We start from the raw sequence: 22377 nt of genomic DNA on the forward strand, positions 1-22377 counted from the left end.
ATTTACAAAAATCATATTTTATTTAAACTGTAAAGTGATTAATGCGATACTTTGTACATATGCGCCCGTCGAAGAATATTATGTTTGCTTCGAGCATTTAAGAATTTTCTCTCTGGGTTTATTTTGATCTTCCCAGAGGGAAAGATCTTTGCCATCCCCTAGTTTCAAGAAAATTTACTTTTTGCTTAATTTTCCTAAAAGCCGTATTAGTTCAATCTCTTCTGGGTACTTGTATGATAAACCCCCTACCGTTCAAGTTGTTCATTCATTGGCGCATTATAGAACCGTTTTTTCTTTAGTTAGTTTCTTTCAGCTTAGCGTGAGACAAGACAAAGAGATGCGAAAGAATAGATGAAAATATGTAATTTAGGCTACATATTTGCACATTAGGGGGGTGGGGGTAAGTATTTGGATAATGTGAAATTAGAAAACAATTATTACTACATAATATGCAGAATAATTATACCTACAACATTAGGCATGCAGACCCGTTATACTTTACCCCCACGCCCCCCCATTTTTGAGTAGGTTGTAAGAAGCCACAACCCCATTGTAATTAGGGTTGTGTTCTATTCCCATTTATATGGATCATTTTATTAACTTTGTCCTAAGGAGCACAGCAAAGGCAATGGGAGAACACGGAATCAAATGGGGAAGTAAAACTCTCCTAGACTTAGATTATGGTGATGATTTAAGCATCCTAGATGAAAATTTTTGCAAAATGAACCAACTTGTACATGTTTTGCGAGTTCAGGATGCGAGAATAGGCTTGAAAACTATTGTTAAGAAGACTAAGTCGCTTAGATTAAGAATAGGTGAAAATGAAAAGGTGATGTTGAGTAACGAGAGGATTGATCAAGTTGAGAGTTTTCTATGCCTTGGTAGTATTATTAGCAAAGGCGGTGGGAGCAGTGAAAATGTTGAAAGTAGATTAGCCAAGAGCCAGGGGTTTTTTCCACAGTTGAAAGTAGTTTAGAAGAATACGAAGGGCTCGAAGGTCTGCGAACCAAGATTGGAATATTGAAAGCTACAGTAATGACAGTGGTCAAGTATGGTTCTGAAGCATGGGCGATCCGGAAGACGGACGAAGATTAGCTTGATGTTTTCCAGGGAAATTTACTACGGTACCCGACTGACTGACCGTATCTCAAAAAGTAAGCTCGACGAAAAATGTGGTTCAATCCCACTTTCTAGTTCTATAATTAAAACAAGGTTGAGATGGCTAGGACACGTTCTGCGAATGAAGGATGTCAGATTGCCAAAGATTGTCCTTGACGGCCAACCATCTAGGGCCAAACAAAAAGCAGGTCATCCCCGAATGGGGCAGGAGGTTGTCGTAAGGAAAGATTTAAGGGAAATGGTTACTTCCTGGGAGGGTGTAAAAAAGAAGGCTTTCAATAGATTGGAAGGAGGAGGATTTTTTTAGCTGTGTTGGCCTATGGCGCTTTGTGCTGCAGCGAGTAGTAGTTGTCAATAATTCATGATCAGTTATTGGCAGTTTTTCGGGGTTGTCGATAGGTGATTTACTGAAGGTATATACTTTACAATTAGTTATTAATTTTGGAATTACTTATTTGGAATTTGGAATACTTATTAGATTTTCCTAGACTGCAAGACAAATTATACTTATCTAAGTCAAACCGTGTGTTTAGGCACTGTTAACTGCTACATTACCTTAAAGCTTTGTTTTGACTGGGTTATACATCCATTTCTTTCTTGTTTTTACTTTTAAGATTTTGCTACAGATGTTTGGAATACTTAATAATTGGATTTTGCTTACAGTCTTGGGACCTCCAAGTTTGAAAGGCCAATAGCGTTTCTCCTTTTTTTTATGTATAAATTACAAAATATGTAAAATTCTATGCTATTGAAAAATTCACTTACAGCAAAATACTACCCTTAGTTTTAATAGGAATACAAAAAAATAGAAACAAATATCTCACTTAATTTAATTAAGAGACATCAGGTTGTTGCGTTTGAATTTACCCACATTGTCAGTTTGAAATTAGAATCGTCAGATTTTAGCTATGAATCATAAATCTGACTTTTTTTAGGCTATCTATTTGTTACTTTTGCTTTGTAATATTTTACTTTAGATACCGTAGAACATAAAATTGTGCCTTATACGGATGTCTCTTATTGCTACAAAAACCCTTTTTTGTTTCTGAAACATTATGATTTTAAAGCAATTTTTCGGACTGTTTGGCCAATTAGATTTTAGCACGTTTTTGGGATTATCTCCATCTTGAATTATTTTTGTGCCCTGTCGTATTTCATTTCTTTATGTTCCTATAATAATTAAAATGAAAAGAACATAACTAAAAACGGGTAAAATTTTTGGCAAGCCACTGAACGTTAAACAAAAAAAAGGTTCATTTGTATAAATAACATTGAAAAACTGAAGATTTAGCCTCCATATCAGGAATCATTTAAAGACAAAAAAAAGGGAAAAATGTAAGAGAAAACTAGCTTAAACGAATTAAGACATACATAACGAGTTGAGAAAAACACAAACGCTATAAAAAACAAATAAATAAAAAGGAATGATGAATCATTTGACTAATTACTTTCCTTTCATTTTTACTGCCTCGGTTTCGAATTTTCACTTCGTGGTTTTTGTTTTTTTTTTGGGGTGTGTTTTTGTTGCTGCTTTTGTGTTTTTCTGAACAGAAACTGAGAAGACCTGCAAATTAGACATTGTTTTTCCTTAACCAGAATTTTTTGTGAATACATCTTACGTTGCTATTTTTACAAAACAAGTAAAAATATTTGATATTTTAGCATTGACAACCTGAGACCTTATTCTGGTGAAGATGTGATATTAGTTCTCCCAGGTGACGTTACTGTAAATGATGTTGATTGGTTGAGTGTCTTTAATATTGAAACCAATGAAAATCTTGGATCTGTTCTAGTTCCAGACAGCCTGAATGTACCTCCTTCTCTACTAGCAATTGTTGTAAGTTTTGAGGAATAATTGTGTCTAGGTGGTGGTTTTCGCTAAAAACGATGCTGATTGGTTGAGTATCTCTAATATTGAAACCAATGAAAATCTTGGATCTGTTCTAGTTCCAGATAGCCTGAATGTACCTCCTTCTCTTCTAGCAATTGTTGTAAGTTTTGAGGGAAAATTTGTGTCTTGGTGGTGGATTTTGCTGAAACTGCTGATTGGCCGAGGATCTATAATATTGAAGCCAATTAAGTTTTGGATCCGTTTCTACTTATACCCACTCCTCTTCTAACGGTTTTTGAAAGTTTTGAGAATTTTTTTTTTTGATAATATTATGCTAGATTCATTTAATGTCTATGCTATTGAGACCAACGGTATAGTGTGCCCCCTTCATGAATTCGCCCCCTTCTCTTCCAGGATTTGTATGTAAGTTTAATAGAGTATTTCTGCTTAGGTGTTGGATTGCATTGTACATAAGAATGATTTTATATTGAGGCGATCAGTAGACATAATTTTTTCTGTAAATAGTGTTGCCTGGAACGTATGCACATAAATAGTATATATATATATATATATATATATAAATAATACGCGTAAATGATATGTAAATATATAGTATTGTATTCATACAGAAAACGTTTTCAATTCACTCCCAGTATCAGATAATTAATTGTGGCAATGGAAAAGAACAAACAAAAAACAGAAAATAATGAAACTGGATCTCTAAAAACGGTAACTATTTGGCTGAAAATTGAATGTTTTGTGCCATTTGCACTGCTCATCCCGACTTCCAAAAGTCATAATTCACCTTACTAATATATATATATATATATATATATATATATATATATATATATATATATATATATATATATATATATATATATATATATATATATATATATATATATATATATATATATATATATATATATATATATATATATATATATATATATATATATATATATATATATATATATATATATATATATATATATATATATATATATATATATCGGGTTTTGTAAACGCTTGTTTATCGATTGCTAAAATTTTTCGGTGTTTGAGATGGTCTAGTAGGCATAGGATGTAGTAAGCTGATGAGGCTAAGGATGTGCTCTGCGTGGCTTATTGGCCGTTATCTGAAAATATTTTGGTCTAAGAAAGACCATGTCTCAAAGTTGTCTAATGAAAAAAAAGCTAGTATTGTTCTATCAGATTAAAATGGAATAGTCAACTCAAACCAGGCTCTGACTGGGGTTTACTTTTTCTTTGCGGACTGAATTTCAAGTCTTCTGATAAAAAACAGCCTTTGCATTTTCGAATAATTGGTTCGCTTCTGTTTCGATTAATCGTTGATTTTTTATATTTTTTTCTCTCTCTATCCGGCAAAATTGTGTTTGAAAAGAAGGAAAGCCGCTAGACGAGCTTATTTCTCAACTTTGCAAAAGTCATCACTTGTTCATGAAAGTATTTAATTTAAATATCTCATTTTGATTTCATTTCAACCTTTATAAACGGTTGAGTGAACGTTTGGCAAAGGCTACTAAACAAATTTTTCATTACACAAGATTTCATATCGTTGTTAACATCTCAAACCCTGCTCTCAAACTAAATAAAAAATGTGGATTATTCCAGTAAAATAAGAAATATCAATTTATTCCTAGCTTTCTACAACCAGTACGTACCTTTGTGGAGCTAAAAAAGGAAAGTGTGACATTATTTTTTTGCTAAATCTCAGGTCAAATTTTCCTTAACGATTATCATAGTAGTAGTACAATAATTGTGAGTGCTTGTTGCGAAAGTAGTGACAGCTAAAATGTAAAAACCATAGTAAATAAAGTTCAATAATTATAATAAAGTAAATTTTGAAAGTATTTTAAATAATAATAATTCCAGGAGGGTGGGGGGCATTTATAGGAGACTTTCGAAATGTATACTTCAATCAATCAATCGATTTATTTACTGCGCCGTAATATTATAGAAATAACAGTGGCATTGTCAACAAATTCAACATAAAATTAAAGCACTAAAAACATTTTACTATGTACAATTATTAAAAGATTTCAACTAATAAAATAGTTACCCATTAAAACTATTGTGCTTTTCTTGTCCCGATTATATGTTTTGCCTTTTTTAGAAAACTGACAGCAATTTGCCAAATTGTGAGACCCTTCATAGGGATATTCAAATATCATGGGAAATCTTTGGCCGAGCCATAACCTTTGAAATAGCATACAGAGCAAGTAAGTTTTTTTCTTTTATTTGTTTAAGAAGAAACTAGTTATAGTTTCCTTTCGGACTTTCCTTTTAGATTCAGGTTAACCTTTTGTATCTAATTCGAAGGCGATATTTGTCGTGAGGGCGATATTAATGCGAAGGCGAAGATACTAGTCATAGTTTCCTTTCGGACTTTCCTTTTAGATTCATGTTAACCTTTTGTATCTAATTCGAAGGCGATATTTTCGTGAGGGCGATATTAATGCGAAGGCGAAGAAACTAGTCATAGTTTTCTTTCGGACTTTCCTTTTAGATTCAAGTTAACCTTTTGTATCTAATTACTATTACTACTACTAACAACTCACCGCAGCACCAAGCCGCCTGAGGCTAACACAGTTACGCACGCTCCTCCTCCACCCCAATCTAGTCAAAGCCTCCCTCTTTACACCCGCCCACGAAGTTCCCATTTCCTTTAAATCTTTCTTTATGATGTCATCCCACACCAGACGAGAACGAATTGCTTTCTATTTAGCTCTAGATGGTTGACCAAAAAGAACAATCTTCGGCAATATCTCATCGTTCGTCCGCGCAAAGTGTCATTGCCATATGAGCCTTTCTTTCATTATAGCCCTAGAGAGCAGTCTTGAACCACATTTTTCGTATAGCCTATTGTTGGAAATGCGGTCAGTCAGCCGGGTACCCAGAACAATCCTTAAGCAATTTCTCTGGAAAACATCTAGCAAATCTTCATCCGCTTTTCGGAGCGTCCATGCTTCAGAGCCATATTTGACCACTGTCATCACTGTAGCTTCTAATTTTTCAATCTTGGTTTGCAGACTTATCTTCCTATTCTTCCAGACTTTTTTTTTACTGTGAAAAAACACCCTGAGCTTTGGCTATTCTACTTTTAGCATCTTCACTGCTCCCACCATCTTTACTAATAATACTACCAAGTTAAGTGAAGCTGCCTACCTGATCAATCTTTTCATTACCCAACGTCACCTTTTCATCCTCACTTATTCCTAGCCTTAGTGATTTAGTCTTCTTAACATTAATTTTCAAGCCTATTCTAGCACCCTGAACTCGCAAAACCTCCAAAACTTCATTCATTTTGCTCACACTTTCATCTAGGATGCTTAGATCATCAGCATAATCTAAGTCCAGGAGATTTTTTCTTCCCCATTTTGATTCCGTGGTCTCCCATTGCCTTTCCTGTGCTCCTTAAAACAAAATCCATCAAAATAATCCATATAAAGGGGGATAGAACACAACCCTGCTTAACTCCTGATGTAATACAAAACCAGCTTCTAACCTCATTTCCTACCTTAACCGCAGCAGTGTTATTCTCGGACATAGCACATAATCTACACATGATACACTCTCATAGGTCATATACCAAATAGCAACTACAACTAAGAACGAAATAAAAAAAATAAGTCTACGGCATCTCTCAGTCTAAGCGAAGGCGATATTTTCTGAAGGCGATATTAATGCGAAGGCGAAGAAACTGGTCATAGTTTCCTTTCGGACTTTCCTTTTAGATTCACGTTAACCTTTTGTATCGAATGCGAAGGCAATATTAATGCGAAGGCGAAGAAACTAGTCATAATATACTTTCGGACTTTCCTTTTAGATTTAGATTAACCTTTTGTATCTAATGCGAAGGCAGTATTAATCCGAAGGCGAAGAAAATAGTCATAGTTTCCTTTCGGACTTTCCTTTTAGATTCAGGTTAACCTTTTGTATCTAATGCGAAGGCGATATTTTCTGAAGGCAATATTAATGCGAAAGCGAAAAAACTAGTCATAGTTTCCTTTCGGACTTTCCTTTTAGATTCAGGTTAACCTTTTGTATCTAATGCGAAGGCGATATTTTCGTGTAAGACCATATAATATTTTGGCTGGCGGGCTGAATGCACGTCAAAATGACGTCAAAAATAAAGCTTGGCCCTTCATTTAGTTACCAAATTGATAAATCGCTGTATACGCTGTCGAAAAATTGCGCTCCAGTTTTAATTTAAGGGGATCGAAAGCAAATATTTCCTGAAGTTAAATTTGTCTGCGTTTGTGAAAAAAAAAACTTGCCAAGTAAAATTGTGGAAGCCATTTAATTTAGACGGAAATCGCACGTCAGAATGGCATTCGGTCCATTTCACGAAATCTTTATTTATCTAAAACTCAAATCATTTCACAAATCCAGTTAATCCATAGAGTACCATGCTATTTTACCAGATTATTTTAATTTTTAACTTTTTTTTAAATTGTTTTTTATTAATTTAATTCATTAGACTTAAAGTTAGCCGGTTTTTCTGGCCTTGTGAATGCAGCGATGCTAGTTGAAAAATAAAATAAACAGCATTGCCTTCCTAAAATTTTGGCTTTGGGCACCCACTTGGTGTATTTTTGACTGGCCATAGATGAAAAGAAGAGTGGTTTTACAAAAAACATATTCAATCATTTTTAGGTACATCAGAATATGTGGCTTTTGGTTTAAGTGGCTCAGAAACCTCTTCAAGAATGGTTGGAAGTGACGCTTTTATTTTGTACACAGATGGTGTTCAGGGGCACGCTGAAGATTACAATATAACCGCCAAATCGATGGTTCGTATTTACTCTTTTAAATATTATTTTAAGATAATTCCTACGTCTCTTTGATGTCTCTGATGAGATGAACGTTAAAAAAAAGTCCATTATGGGGGGGGGGGGGGAAAAATAAGAAAAAACATCTGATCATTCTTCTACGGAATTTTGCAACTAAATCAAATAAGTGAAATTGGTAATTTTTTGCCAAATCATATTATTGAGTAACAATTAAAGTGAATATACCATTCAATACCTTTTTTTATGCTGATTACGAATATAATAATCATTTTTGTCGGAATTTCAGCGCCCCTCTAACCTAACCCCCACCCCCAATGTGCAAATATATATCATGAATTGACATATATAGAGGGGGGGGGGGCTACAATTCAATTACAATAGAACTGATTGTTATATTCGTAATAAGCATAAAAAAAGCATTGAATGGTATATTCACATTATTTGTAAGTAAAAATATTATTTGGTAAAAATTTACCGTGAAATTTCTTACACCAGTTTGTCAGCACTTAAAATGTAACATAAAAACAGTCAGATCATTTGGAATCAGCTCATATTAGCACCGAAATGACTCTAGATATTGGCAATAAGTATTTTGTATAAAATTCTGTCATACTTGACATACATCACTAAAAATTAAGTGCAACAAGTAGGCTACCATAATTAGTGCGTTCGAGCATCCCAAGATTACTTATCCGACAAGCCCGATTATTTATCCTGAGCGTTTCACGAGCCATAAATGGCGTCGGACGTTAATAGGATTACTACTTGAATCGATATGGATTAGTTATCGGATAAGTTACACCTGCTAACTCTGGAAAATGTAGGATTACTGAGGATAAGTGACGTCATAAGTAAACAAAAAGTTCAATCTTTTCAAAAATAGAAAAATATGTGAAACTCAAGAGCAGATCCAGGATTTTTGTTCGGGAGGGGGGGGGTACCCGATTTTTACAGGTATTTACCTGTAAAAATACCTTTACAGGTATTTTTAGACTAATTTTCGACTCGGTCAATTTTTTTTTTTTGGGGGGGGGGGGTTCAAACCGGGTACCCCCCCCCCTGGATACGGCCTTTATGAAATTATATGCAGAGGACAAAAAGGGGAACTAATAGTAAGATGTGGCATGCCTTCAAAGGTTTGGGAATAAGATATGTTTACATAGATAATTTCGGAGACCACATTGCCTTTCCACGACGATAAATAAAAGTTCAAATAGGGATAAAATCCTTTTAATAAACAGTGATAAATTTTCACAAAAATAGTAGATATTTCGGTCACATATGCAGTGGCCGCCATTAGTAGTAAAACTGCTTGTGACGGTCACTGCTATATGTGACCGAAATATCTAGCATTTTTGTGAAATTTTATCACTATTTGTGAGATTTATCACTGTTTATTAAAAGAAATTTATCCCTATTTGAACTTTTATTTATGTTAACAGTGGAGTACACGTGATTTATGTTGTTATTCGCCTATAGAGTTTCAGTTGACAAGTTGCTGGATAAGTATTTTTGTTATATTTTATGGAGTAAACCCAAGGAACTTGTAACAACAAGTTGGATCAGCGATGCTCAAGCGCACTAAAGACTGCTCCTTAAATTTATTTGACAGGAAATCTTATCACCTTAATTCTGCTGGTGCAAATTAAACGTGCTGGTGCAAATTAAACGTGCATTAAACGTGCTGGTGCAAGTTTCTTATGCATTAAAAACAAAAACAAAAGCAGACTAAGTGTTTATATGTAAAGCCATGGCCATATGCAGGATTTTTGTTTGAGGAGTAGTGTTCATAAAAAAAGTTTTTTAGTGGGAGGAGGGTGCTGCTAAAAGAATGAAGAAGAAGAATGGCTAACCTCCCGTGGACTTTGTCTAAAGCCCTCAGATGACGGTTTTTTACCTGTGTTTTCAAGATCAATGAATGAGCTGGAGAAACGGCTTTTAGTCTTTGGTAAAATATTTTTTTATTTTAAGAGCAATTTACGTGTTGGAAAAATATTTTGAGGATTAAAACCCGGTACACCCTCTTCCTCGATACGGCCAAGTATATAGCCAGTCATGCAAAGGGCAAAGTTCCCATGTTTGCACTTTATAAAAATTTAAGCCTTAAGAGGCCAGTAGTCTAATGGTGCTGAAATAAGCAAACGAATCGAGAATATTGCTGATTCTTCATCGAATTGTAGAGGTGTGGGAGACGGACCTGGCTAAATAAACGAAGTCTTATTAGCTTCAGTGTTGTAAACGAACGAGCGGAAAGCAACACACAGCTCGTAAAAAGGGGATTTTGGCCTATTTTCATTGTGTAATGACGGATGGTCAAATTTTGGCAATAAAAGATGGTAAAAGGATACTATTTTAGTCCGAACTTAGATTGTCCTTTGTATCCGACCGTCAAGGGCTAAGCGGAAAGCAAGTCACCCGCAGTTGGGGCGGGAGGATTTCGTAAAGAAAGATTTAAGTGAAAGGGGAACTTCCTGGGAAGATGTAAAGAGAGAGGCTTTGAATAGATTGCGTATTAAGAATCTCAAAAAACCGAATAAGAAATCGTCGTGGCTGTTCCAGAAAAAAGCACTGCTTTTTCTGGAAGGGAGCAGTTTTTCACGTATATGGAATAATGGTCAATGACCTGCAGATAATAAGGTTTTTTTTAGGGGTTTAAAGACTAGGCCGGAATACCAGTAGACCTTTAGCGTTAGGCAGTTGATACAGTTGGTTCACTGTTTTTTTTTTGTTTTTATGGAAGAATTAAAGAGATTTTTCGTGATGAACATTGTTTTAAGGTAAAATTACCCGTTAAGCACATTGGGATTTGCATTCAGGTTTATGTAAACTATCTCTACCTCGTTTTAAATTGGAGGGATTTCTTAGTTTCAATTTTGGGAAAGTTCTATGCAGTTCCCTACTATGTGGTATTTTGAGGGTGGATTGGGACTTTTTATTTTGAGATTTGATGAACTTTTGAATTTAAGGGGAAGTTTGTTCAATAATAGAAGTGAATAGTGATTCAGTGAACTATAAAGATTTATGATTCGGTGAATACTAAGGTTTTTTTTTTATGTGTGGCCCTATGAAAATATTTTAAAACGCAATTTAATTGTACGTGTCGTGAAGGAGTTTTCTCAATGGGATAATCTAAGTACTCCAAAAATTTTCGTACGTGGCTTTAATAACGTGCTTTTTGTACTTTGTTACTCCCTATGAAGATCTTTTATTTCCCTTTAAGTTTCTCTTATGTGCCCTTATGGGTAAATAGCATTCATTTATTCAATCACAGTAAAATTATTAATGCCGGGCTGGAAACTATGACTTTTTAAGTTTTTTTTTTTGGGGGGGGGGGGTCGTGTTCTTTTGACCTTTTTTTGTTTTATTCAATGTAAGTGTTCAACGTATTGCAGTGTGTTGACGTGTTGGGAGCCAAACGAGGGGTTTGCAAAGATGCTGAAGTTGGAGGTCAGGAATCCTTGCAGTTTTACACAATGTCTGCTGTTAATGGTATCAACTTCATCCGGTTTCGCAGAGATTTAACCTCACGTAAGATGATTCTTAATTATATATTTTTAATTAAGCTTTAATGACTCAAGTTAATTATTTAATCAAATGTTGACGCGTTGGGAGCCAAACTAGGGGTTTGCAAAGATGCTGAAGTTGGAGGTCAGGAATCCTTGCAGTGTTACACAATGTCTGCTGTTAATATCATCAACTTTATCCGATTTCATAGAGATTTAACCTCACGTTAATATAGGGATGGGTGTGTGGGGGGAAGTTTTTTTTTTTAATAATGCAAAATTCTGTACCTTTGCAGTGGCGATAGTTCACAAAAATGTTTGAAGAGGGGGAGGGGGAGGTATTCTTATCGAGATACAAAAAAGATATGTTTCTAATTGTAGGGGACATGAAGGGCTTTTCGATTAAAAAAAAAAGAATTAGAATCAAAATGTATTTTTCAAATTCTCAAGGGGGTAATTGTCACATCACCCATGGGCCATTCCCCCACTCCCCTTCCCACCCGCTTGGTGTTCCAGTACCTTTGTGTCTATTATTTATTCTTCTTTTTTCTTAGCTCAATTTTATTTTAACGAAAATTATCGAAGATATTGCACAGAAAACTGTCTGAATTCTGATTTCTATACCCTCAAATGTCTTGAATTAATATCTAAGCCCAAAGCTATGCCGAAATACATTTTGGTCTAAAGATCATTTCGTCTTAAAAAAAATTATTAAAAAAAAATTCCGAAAAAGAAGTTTTTGAAAGAAAAGTAAAGGCCATACTAAAATTTAGATCAGCAGAAATAAAAACCTATAATAATTCAAACTCAAGACGAACAGAAATTAAATAAACAATCATTGTAAACAAACATACAACATGTACTAATATGAGTGAATAGACAAATCTTAAAACGTGTAAAACTTAAGCTTGAATTTGCAATTCAAGCTTAAAGTGAACAAAAACGACGACAACCAATAATTTGGCAACTGCTTCCTTCCCTAACTGTGAAAGTTTAAGAGGCGACCGTTGTCCACGTGCAGTAAGCATACAATTCAACTTTGATAATAGATCGATTCAGAAATAAATGGGTTTTAAAAGGAATGACGTACATTTATTGAGGCAGTGTTTTCATGTCTTTCTGTTATGGGTCGTTACTTTGCGGATTTATTTCCATTACCGATTCTGAATTTTTTTCCAGAAAATAAAAAGCAAAGAGATTACTTAATCTAGTGGCAAGAATCTGTAACATTTTATAAGGAATCTAACATTTAGTAAGCTCTTACAGGTGATTAGTTGTCATCAAGAATTTGTGGTTTGACTAGTACTAAGGGAGCAAAAATTGGTTGAAGTTTTCAAATGAATGTATTAAAGCAAATTTTCCTATGCAAAATGCCTTGTACCTTGACGGAGGAAAATAAAAAGAATGAGTCAGAGGTGATTTTAAATAAATTGGCTATTTTACAAAATGAGTTTATTTTGACTGACGAAAATCTTTATACGCGGGGAGGATTTTTCTGAGAGGGAACTGTCTGAGGAAGGAATTAGCAGACACGTTAAATACTTGAGCAGCTAAAAGAAACTTTCATTACAAACCTAATTCAAAACTTGAATGTCTATTTGGTTTGCCTACTTTCTGGAAAATGAAATATGATTGAAAAATAGACTGAAAAGGGATGGGGGCAGGAATCAACTGAAATTTAAATATATAAACAACTAAAAAAATGTAAGTTTTTGAGAAAGTTTGAAGAAAACCCTATAAATTCATTCAGGTTAGACAGTTGATACTTTTAAATGCGAGGAAGATATAAACGTTATTGCTGAAATACATTTTCATCGAAGCAAGGCTGTATCCAGAGATGATTTAGCCTCCCCAAAAAATGCAAGTTTTTGGGAAAGTTTGAAGAAAACCCTATAAATTCATTCAGGTTAGACAGTTGATACTTTTAAATGCGAGGAAGATATAAACGTTATTGCTGAAATACATTTTCACCGAAGCAAGGCTGTATCCAGAGATGATTTAGCCTCCCCAAAATTTTGTCAGACTGGTAAAAACCCTACAAAAGTGTATATAATCTAATTTTGATGTTTTTTTGTATTCCCCCCCCTCCCTAAAAAAACAGCAGATACTTCCTTGCTTAGAATCCATACATGCAATTTTATTTGCCCCTCGACCAGTTGCATATTTTTGTTAAATTCTGGCGGGAGGGGGTGGGGGGCGGTAAAGTTGGAGCCACTTTTCCCAAATCAAGTGAAAATGACAATAAAAACTGAAAAATTACCCATATATTATTACAAAGGCAAAGATATATTAAAGAAAACTGACCAGTTTCTCTGGATACTTGAGTTATTCAGGTTTATCTTAATTTTGACTCGATTTTTTTGCGGAAACTCAATTTTAGCTGGTAGGAGGGAACTGCAAACTGAGGTCTGGGGGGGGGGGGAAACAAAATTGGATCTGCAAGGAACAGTTGTCCCCCCCCCCTATCCCACAGCAAATTGCGCCCCTGCACTTGATACGTTATCCAGAAATGGATTGCAGATTGTGATAATATGTGGTACTTGTAAGCACCACAATGACTTTCAGAGCCATGACTAAGTCCTGGGCTGTATTTTCTTCTTTCGTGACAGTAGCAATTGTATTCATTACGAAATCGCGCATCTTTTTATATATGAAGGGCATACACATGGGGCTTTCCTTTTATCTTTTGGTCCAGACTGACCTTGCATATAAAAGGAAATTTTTGTTAATTCTGAAGAAAATCCTACCATGATTTTAGCATAATCTAGACAGGAAAATTTCAACGACAAGGGCAGCTAAGAAACGTAAATTCATATCCACTACATAGTAATAACATACATATGTACAAATGCATTCGTTTTCAGCATTTAAGACATTTTTTAGTGCGTGCAGTACATAAACACTAATGCTGAAATACATTACCTTTGAAGCCATGTATGCAATTTTATTTACCGTTCATGGGGGAAGGGACATTGCTATGAAGGGGGCACCAGATTTCCCAGCATTATTTAAAAAAAACGATCAGAAATTAAATTAAAAAAAAACAAGTTTTTCGACTGAAAGTAAGGAGCAACATCACAACTTAAAACGAACAGAAATTATTACGTTTATGATTGGGTTCGCTCCCTAGTCAATACCTCGCTCTTTACGCTTAAGTTTTATTAAGTACTTTCATAAGAACTATTTATTCTAATTAACGGCCTTTGTGATTAAGGGGTCATTTTTAAAGAATTGGAACAAAATTCGAACTTTAGCGTAAAGAGCGGGGTATTGACTAGGGGCCATACCTCATAATATGCGTATTAAAAATATATGAATGTAGAAGGTCTTTATGTTAGTTAATTCGTAAGTTATACATGTTTATTACTAATAAAAAGGTTTGTAAATAAAATTAAACAACTTCCTAGAAAGCCATTTAACAAAGAAAGTCAAATTAATATGCAAATTTCATTTTAATTAATCATTTACGATGAGCCAAAATCACGAACCTGCATTACTTCAAAAACGCTCATAAATGCAATAAAAATAACAAGTTTTTTTTTTAAACTGAAAGTAAGGAGTGACATTGAAACTTAAAACGAACAGAGGGGCTGTCCCCTCTTCAACACCTCGCTATTTATGCTAAAGTTCGACTCTTTCCCATCGCTCTTATTTTTAAACAGTAAAACACTTTAGCGTAAAGAGCGAGGCGTTGAGGAGGGGACAGCCCCTTTCATATACGGAATAATTTCTGTTTGTTTAAGTTTTAATGTCACTCCTTACTTTCAGTTAAAAAAATTGTTTTTTTTATTTAATAAAAAATCTGTTTTATTAAATAAAACAGGTGGATGGTACACAATTCAGCAGACAAAACGGTACTGTATTACAAAGCGGTAAGCGCGTGAAAAGTGAAGTTTCGTTAACTCTATTTGAAATAAAACAAAATAGGATGAAAATATAATAGTTCAGAAACAAATTTGGGCTATATATTTGCACATTAGGGAGGTGGGGGGGGGTTAAACATAGTATATATTAAATACATACCCTAACCCAACCTAATCAACCCAACTTAGGTACTTTTTAGTCCCTCTAAACCTCAAAAAACTAAATTTCAAATATAGTTCCCGGAGTGAGAAAACCCTATGTAATGCCTATCTTTATACAGCGTCTCGTATTAGTACCGGGTTTTATCCTATCTGATTTTCAATACAATTGTCGCGCGCGTACCACTTTGTAAAACAGTACCAACAAAACAGAGGATCCCAATGGAAGGAGAATAAAAAGATTAAGGTCCAGGGATGGAATGCATGCAGCTGCTCCACCTTTCTTACTATGGACAGATTCATCTGTATGAATTTGTCACTAATCATGTTATTTTTCGAAATTTGTTTTGCAAAAATAGTATTCACCACATGATGCTATGGAATCAGGCTTTTATTTATAGGAATGAGATCAGATGGACAATAAGGTCAGCCAATCTCCCTTGAGGGTGTACCAGCACATAAGGCTGATTAAGAGAAACTTCACCTTGAAGAAGCTCATTCAAATAGCTCAACCGATTAAAAAGGCTTATTATTCAGATCGTCTGGACTAAAACAAGTCATGACATGTAGAAATACTGTTTCAAAATACAACAGTTCATTACAAATGAGAAAAAAGTTTTACTTGAACACAAACAAGCTTATATTGATTGAAAACAAGCAAAATACGCTTGAAAACAAGCTTATATTGATTAAAAATACAAATAAAAACAAGTACAAAATCTGTCTGTTTTTCTTCTGGCTACAAATCTGATTCCAAATTATGTGATTGGCGAGATGGTTTCGATGTCTTTTTCGGTGCTGGTGGCATTTCAGTGTGTAAAGTAACCTCTTCACTGCACGATTCACATTTGAAAATAAAACGTGAAGATAATCCAGCCCTGAACTCTCTGTCGAACATCATATTTGCGATAAGTTGTATGTTTTGGCACCTGAAAGAAGACATTGGCTAAGAATTTGACATTGGGGGGGTGTATTCATGGGATGAGATTAAATTTGTCACTGCAGTAAAAACGGAAATGAGTATAGGCGTTCCCCCCGGAAAAATACCCCCCCCCCTCCCCCGAAAATTAATACCCCCACCCGGTTGGTTTGCAATACATTTCGATTTGTAAAAATGGACTAGAAATCTCTTTGAACCTCTAAAATGGGGTTCTCTATTTATTTTGTAGTTACGGAGGGAAGGATGTTTTTAATGCCAAAACATCCCAAGTGTCATGTAGCCTTCAGATAAATAGAGAATTAGTTCTAAGGAAGAGATGAGAGGGTAGAAATTGATATATAATCCCCAGGACCACAGCCAGGACTTTGGGGAAGGGGGTACAGAAAACTTTAAAATGCCCTTTAAACTTTAAAACTTTAGAAGGGGTGCACCCTTTAAGGCATCTCCCTCTATCTAACTACAAAACAATCAGAGAACCCCATTGTAGTGGTTTAGAGCCCATATATGCAAATGTTTGGAATTGTAAAGTAACAAGGAATTCACATAAGACATAAAAATTTGTTTAGACCTTGAAAATATTTCGGCTAACAAGGGAGGGAGGGAGGGAGATGTGACATTAATATTTAATCCCTCTTGATTTCTGGAAATATTTCTGCTCTAAGCTATTATTATGAAAGTAAAGAGTAAAATTAAACCACAAAATTAGCAGATTTTATGCCGTATAGGAAGGGGGGCTGCCCCTTCCTCATCTGCACGTCCACATCATGGTTACAGAAACTTCGGAGTGTGCCACTTACTTCAGAAATTGAGAATTCTAGTATTTTTTTTTATACAAATCAAAAGTGAGACCAACAAGCCGAGGGTGGATGGGGTATTTTCCGGTAGGGGAGGGGGTGTGTGTGTAAACGCCGTCTCTCTAGAAACACCTATTGCACGAAAATGACAAAAAAGAAAAAAAGGAAAAAGAAATTAAGAAAAATAGATGATAAAAAAAGAAAATAAAATTGCATGAAAAAATGTAATCAAAGATTCAAGGCAAATAGGGGCCAAATACATCAGCAAAAAGTTGTGTCAGTTTCTTGGATATATTTACCTATAGGAGGCGAGAGAGGGATAAATCAGCCCCCCTATTTCAGCAGTCTAGAGAGAGACTATATAAATTTATAAGAATAATGGGATTTATGGGTGGAGGGTTAAAATAGAAAAGATACACCTCTAGGAGTTCCAGGTTACAATAAGGAGTTTTTAATATGCTATGCGGAAGTAAATTGGTAAATTGGAGTAACAGAAAAATATATTGGCGATTTTGAAAATTTAACCAAAAACGGAAAGTGGGGGGCATGGAGTTAGCAGATACCTGTCAGGGCATCTAATCAACATTTTGAGCTAAATGTTTTGCGCTTTCTCTGTGATGCTGTACTTTATGTATGGGGAAAACTTTCGTGGGGGGTTTTCAGTGGGGGATGGATTTCCTGTGGGGGGGGGGGATTTTTCAGGGAGGAAAACCATAAGCTCCAATTTTCCTCCCTAGACTGTTTTTCTAAAAATATTCTTACAACTTTGGTTCCTATAGGCTATGGTTCGCTCTTTACTGCGGTGCAGCTATCGCTGCTGCCATCATCAATAAAAAAAATAAACTAGTGAATTTAAATAGAAAGTGAAAACCATAAGCATTCTAGGAAATCAGATTATGACGAAATTTTTGAATCCAAAGGATTTTCCTTTTTTGACCAAATGAGAAAACTGTTTAATGGTATTATTCTAATCCTAAGAACTAACTGATAACCTTTTGGAAAAAATTAAGAAAATTTGCAGTTACTGTCATAATTCTGATTGGATGAATGGATGGATTTTGAGAGTAATGAATACAGGGATATTCGGATTTTGTCCCTCAGATGCAAGTTGCAGCTGCAGGCTGGATACAAAATTCTATGTTTTAGAAGAAAGATAGAACTTAAACAGTATAATTTTTATATCAGATGTTTTTAAAGACAATTGGCAAAGGAAACGCTTTGTGATCACCATCTGGGTAGGCCTATATGGTTTTTTTTTATTCTACAAAAGACTTGAAGTTAAGCATTAATAAACCTTAGCGTAAAGAGCGGTACTTTAAAAGGTTGGTAGTTCCCCATATATTCAGGATAATTTGTTCCATCTGCGATTACAAAAGGTTCAGACTTGGATTAAAGGGAGCAGGGATTGATAAAGAAAAATAAGCTTCAAGTTATTAGGCAAGTAAAAGGAACAATGGATAAGATTATGGGTAATGACCAGATCAAGAACTTCTTGGGTAGCAGAAAGTCTTGTTCCGGAATTTTAAGGTCGATAGCTTGAGCTTTTGGTTTCAAAATTGGCACTGCACTTTTTCATGTGATTTTTGGGTCCTTGCAATCATCCCTGGCTTCAAATGGTAGGAATTGCGGTACATAGTCGATATTGTATTTTGCTTACGGAAACCAAGAAGTATTACATGGATCCTTTGGTTTCGTACGGATAACTATCCCTTTGTCAAGATGAATCTAGATCACCCTTAGTAAAAACATGCAAATGGTAGCCTCTAAAGCATGTCACATACGGGGATTCCACATAAAAATCAAGCAAATTTATTACAGCAAATCAAGGCATCCGTGAGTCCAAGTCTTTATTTATGCATTTTACTCTGACACACATCAAACTTAAATCCAACAATGAATAAATAAATAAAAGTAAATTTCACACACGTGCAGGGGCACCAGTTTTTGAAAACATCGGAAAGGGTGAGAACTCCTTGTTTAATAAGAAAATAAGATACCCGCATAAATTTTTTTCAAGATTTAAGAGAATTTTTGGTAGGCTACTTGTATGGTATAGCCGTGAGCACTCAAGTGGTTCATCCATTGACACATTGTAGAACCGGTTTTTTTTCTCTCTTTTCGTTCAGCTTCGCACGAGACAAGACACAGAGAAGTGACATAATAGATGGTAAATATATAATTTTGGCAATATAATGGCACCTAAGGGGGAGGGGTGTCGGTAAAGTATTTGGACAGTGCTAAGTTAGAAAACAATTCTTAATTTATAATATGGAAAATAATTTTACCTAACACATTATGCTTGCAGACCCGTTGTGCTTTACCCCCCCCCCCCCCGCCCTAATAAGCAAATATATAGCCCAAATTTGTTTCTAAAGTATTATATTTTTATATAATATTTCATATTTCATTTGGATTGAGAGTCAGAGAAACAGGTTCTACTTAGATGAAGAATATTAGGTCAGGGTTCAGGGGCGGATCCAGGATCTCTTTAGGGGTGGGGGCAAAATAGGTTGATCCGAAAAAAAAAATTAGGGGGGGGGGCGCAAAATAGGTGGATCCGATAAACTTGCGTTATGAGCAAGTTTAATTAAACCAAACTTGAGTTAATTAAGTAAATTACACTACCTTAGACTACGCTAGGGGGGAGCGCCCCCTCTCCCCCCTGGATCCGCCACTGTCAGGGTTATATCGTACCTGCCTGATTGGCATCCTTGCATCTGCAGAGAATTGTTGGATATAATAATGGAGTCCACAAACAATATCGAAGAATTGTCTTTAATGAAGCTAAAGTCTCTTATATCTCCTTTTGGAGTAGAGCCAATCCGGTTACCCTTGAGGAAAGGAGAACAAAAAATTGCTTACGTTTCGCCCATAGTACTTTCCACAGCCCCTGAGTGAATTCACTTTTTTTCTGGTCATACCCTCCCCCCCCCATAGACTTCGCCTCCCTCGCTTTACCTCATCAAAAGATTTTACTTTTGCTGCAATGCAATTTTCTATAGAAAGATTTAGGAGAACTATTCTCCCTTATATAATTATAACGTTAAATGAGCGAGTCTCTTCGCTCTCTTTCCTTTATTGTTTGTACCACTCATTGTGCTAACTTTACTCTTTAAATTATGGACATTCTATTTTTGGCTCTAGGCATTTACCCCCCGGGGAATATCCCCTCCCGAAAACACCCCTCCCCCCCCGCGAGAAATACTCCCGGGGAAAATATCCCCCGGAAAATACATTGCCGCTAAAGAAATTATTCCCAAACATTTACTCTCCACTGAAAATTCCCCCAGATAATCCCCTCCTCCCTGAAGAAAACTCCCCTGCGAAAAATGTCCGTATGTACCCAATAAAAAATACTATCTGTAAACAATGGACAAATTAAACAAACTTGAAAAGGAACTTAAACTTCTACAATGGGGTTTTATGACTGTTTTGTAGTTTAGGAGGGAAGGAAGATACATCAAAGGGTGCACTTTAATGTCATTACATCCCAGCTCGCATTGAGCCATCTCATTGAGTTAGATCTAAGAAAGAGACGAGAGGAGGGTGGTGGTTGAAATTGCTCTATGGTCCCCAAGGCCGTAACTAGGATTTTTGTTGGGTGGGGAGGGGCTCTAGGGGCTACCCCAAAATGAGCAGAACATATTCCTAAAAGGAGGGTGACTGCCCCTTCCTCATCCACATCTCCACCTCATGGTCAAAGAAACTTCGGAGGGTGCTCATTAGATCAGAAATTAAGAGTTCAAGTCCTTTTTTTTATAAATTGAAAGGGTTTGGAGACCAACCAGCAATGGGGCGAGTAGTATGTTCCATGGGTGTTTTTCGAGGGAAGATTTTCCGCAAGGTGGGGGGGGGGGGAATAAACGCTGGCCACCGCTATTTTTACGTGCTATATTTCGCTAATATATTTCAATTTCTATATTGATCATCTTATGTATGACACATTTCGTTTTTAAATAGTTGTTTGGTTGTTTATTGTTTCAGTCTTTTTGTATTTATTTTTTTCTTTATTTATTTTTTTTTACTTGACATAAGTGAATTCAGCTCTATTAGATGATACTTTCTTTGGAAATAAGTCCTACCTTGTTTTGATTTTCCTCTTAAGATAGTTTTCTCATGGTTAATACACTTACCTTACCATACTTCATTACCACACTGTCAGTACTTGAAAAGCATGCCTAGTTAGCCATGAAATTTTCTTTTAAAAATGCTCAAAATATTGGGGACGGTTCCATTAATGCTGAATTATTCAGAATTTTCGAAAGTTAATCCTCCCGAATTTCTCCGCAAAAAAAATCCCAGAAATCTACCGGAAAGTTAACGTTACCGGAAATTTGGCTACTGAATTTTATTCGTGTTATTGTTCGGGTATTAATAAGCGCTATTTTTGGGATTTTTTTTTCGAGGAAATTCAGGGAATCCGTGGAAAATTGAGGAATGGTAGAACCACTGATCTTAACTAGCAATCCATTAACCCTAACTTGTTACAGCTGATGATGGTGACCAAACTATTAATACTGATGGGCATACATATGTAATTTGGTCCATGGGTCGATTGGACGATAAAAGAAGACCAACTTTTCATCGAATTTGGCAAAGAGGCGATAGAGCAATTGAATTCGGTAGACAGGGAAAGAAAAACTGTGATAATTTCGTTATAGTTCCTGAAGAAATGCCGTGAGTACATTTTTTCAAAAATGCAATATTTAGCTATTCGGACTGACAGGGGAGGAATTGAAAAAATTAATTTCTCTCAAATTTCACATTCCTCCCCAGAACAAAACTTTTGAACAATAAGCAAAAATTTATTCATTTGATCCGAAAAATATCAGGGTAGCTTATGCCTTCTGAAATTTAAGTAGTTTTGGCTGGGACTTACCCAGGATTTTTTTTCGAGGGAGATGGGGGTTTACCAAAGGATTTTTTCGGGGGAGGGGCAACAGAAAAATCTTGAAAAAAACGCATTAAAAATAGGTTCAAATTCATTTTTTTTACGTTTTTACGGGTCGGACTAACATTTCGGGTGAGGGGAGGGGAGGGTTGGTCAGACCCCCTAACCCCCTCTTCCTGGATACGGCCTCGATTTTTGGGTATTTGAAATTTGGGTACTGCATATTTTAGTTTGGTAGATGTTTTTACCATTGTTTTTGCGATTTTTATTCTAATGGATGAAAATTCTAAAAGTCTCATGCAAGTAATGAAAACAAATTATAAAATAAATCTGTGTAAGGTTACACGTTGAGTTAATTTTAGACCCGATATGTTAAAGAGTGGGGTCAATAGTGCTTATTGCGTGTTTTTAGCTATTTTTGATTTCTCAAATCTCCCCGTTCTTAATTGGTTGTTAC

The 22377-nt window shown here is 35.5% G+C and overlaps 1 protein-coding gene across 1 annotated transcript in view; it reads left to right on the forward strand.

Annotated features, from left to right (window-relative positions):
• The window catches only part of LOC148953400 (protein Skeletor, isoforms B/C-like), a 98932-nt gene that overhangs the window by 53615 nt on the left and 22940 nt on the right, over positions 1-22377 (forward strand). The window contains exons 5-9 of the mRNA XM_089088523.1: positions 2782-2956; positions 5091-5196; positions 7634-7770; positions 11163-11298; positions 21520-21706. Coding sequence (XP_088944649.1) covers positions 2782-2956; positions 5091-5196; positions 7634-7770; positions 11163-11298; positions 21520-21706 — 741 coding nt within the window. The remainder of the gene's footprint in view (positions 1-2781; positions 2957-5090; positions 5197-7633; positions 7771-11162; positions 11299-21519; positions 21707-22377) is intronic.

The sequence above is a fragment of the Artemia sp. Qi Xiang Cuo genome, chromosome 4 (genome assembly GCF_049724085.1).
Source record: "Artemia sp. Qi Xiang Cuo chromosome 4, ASM4972408v1, whole genome shotgun sequence".
In the NCBI taxonomy this organism is placed as follows: domain Eukaryota; kingdom Metazoa; phylum Arthropoda; class Branchiopoda; order Anostraca; family Artemiidae; genus Artemia; species Artemia sp. Qi Xiang Cuo.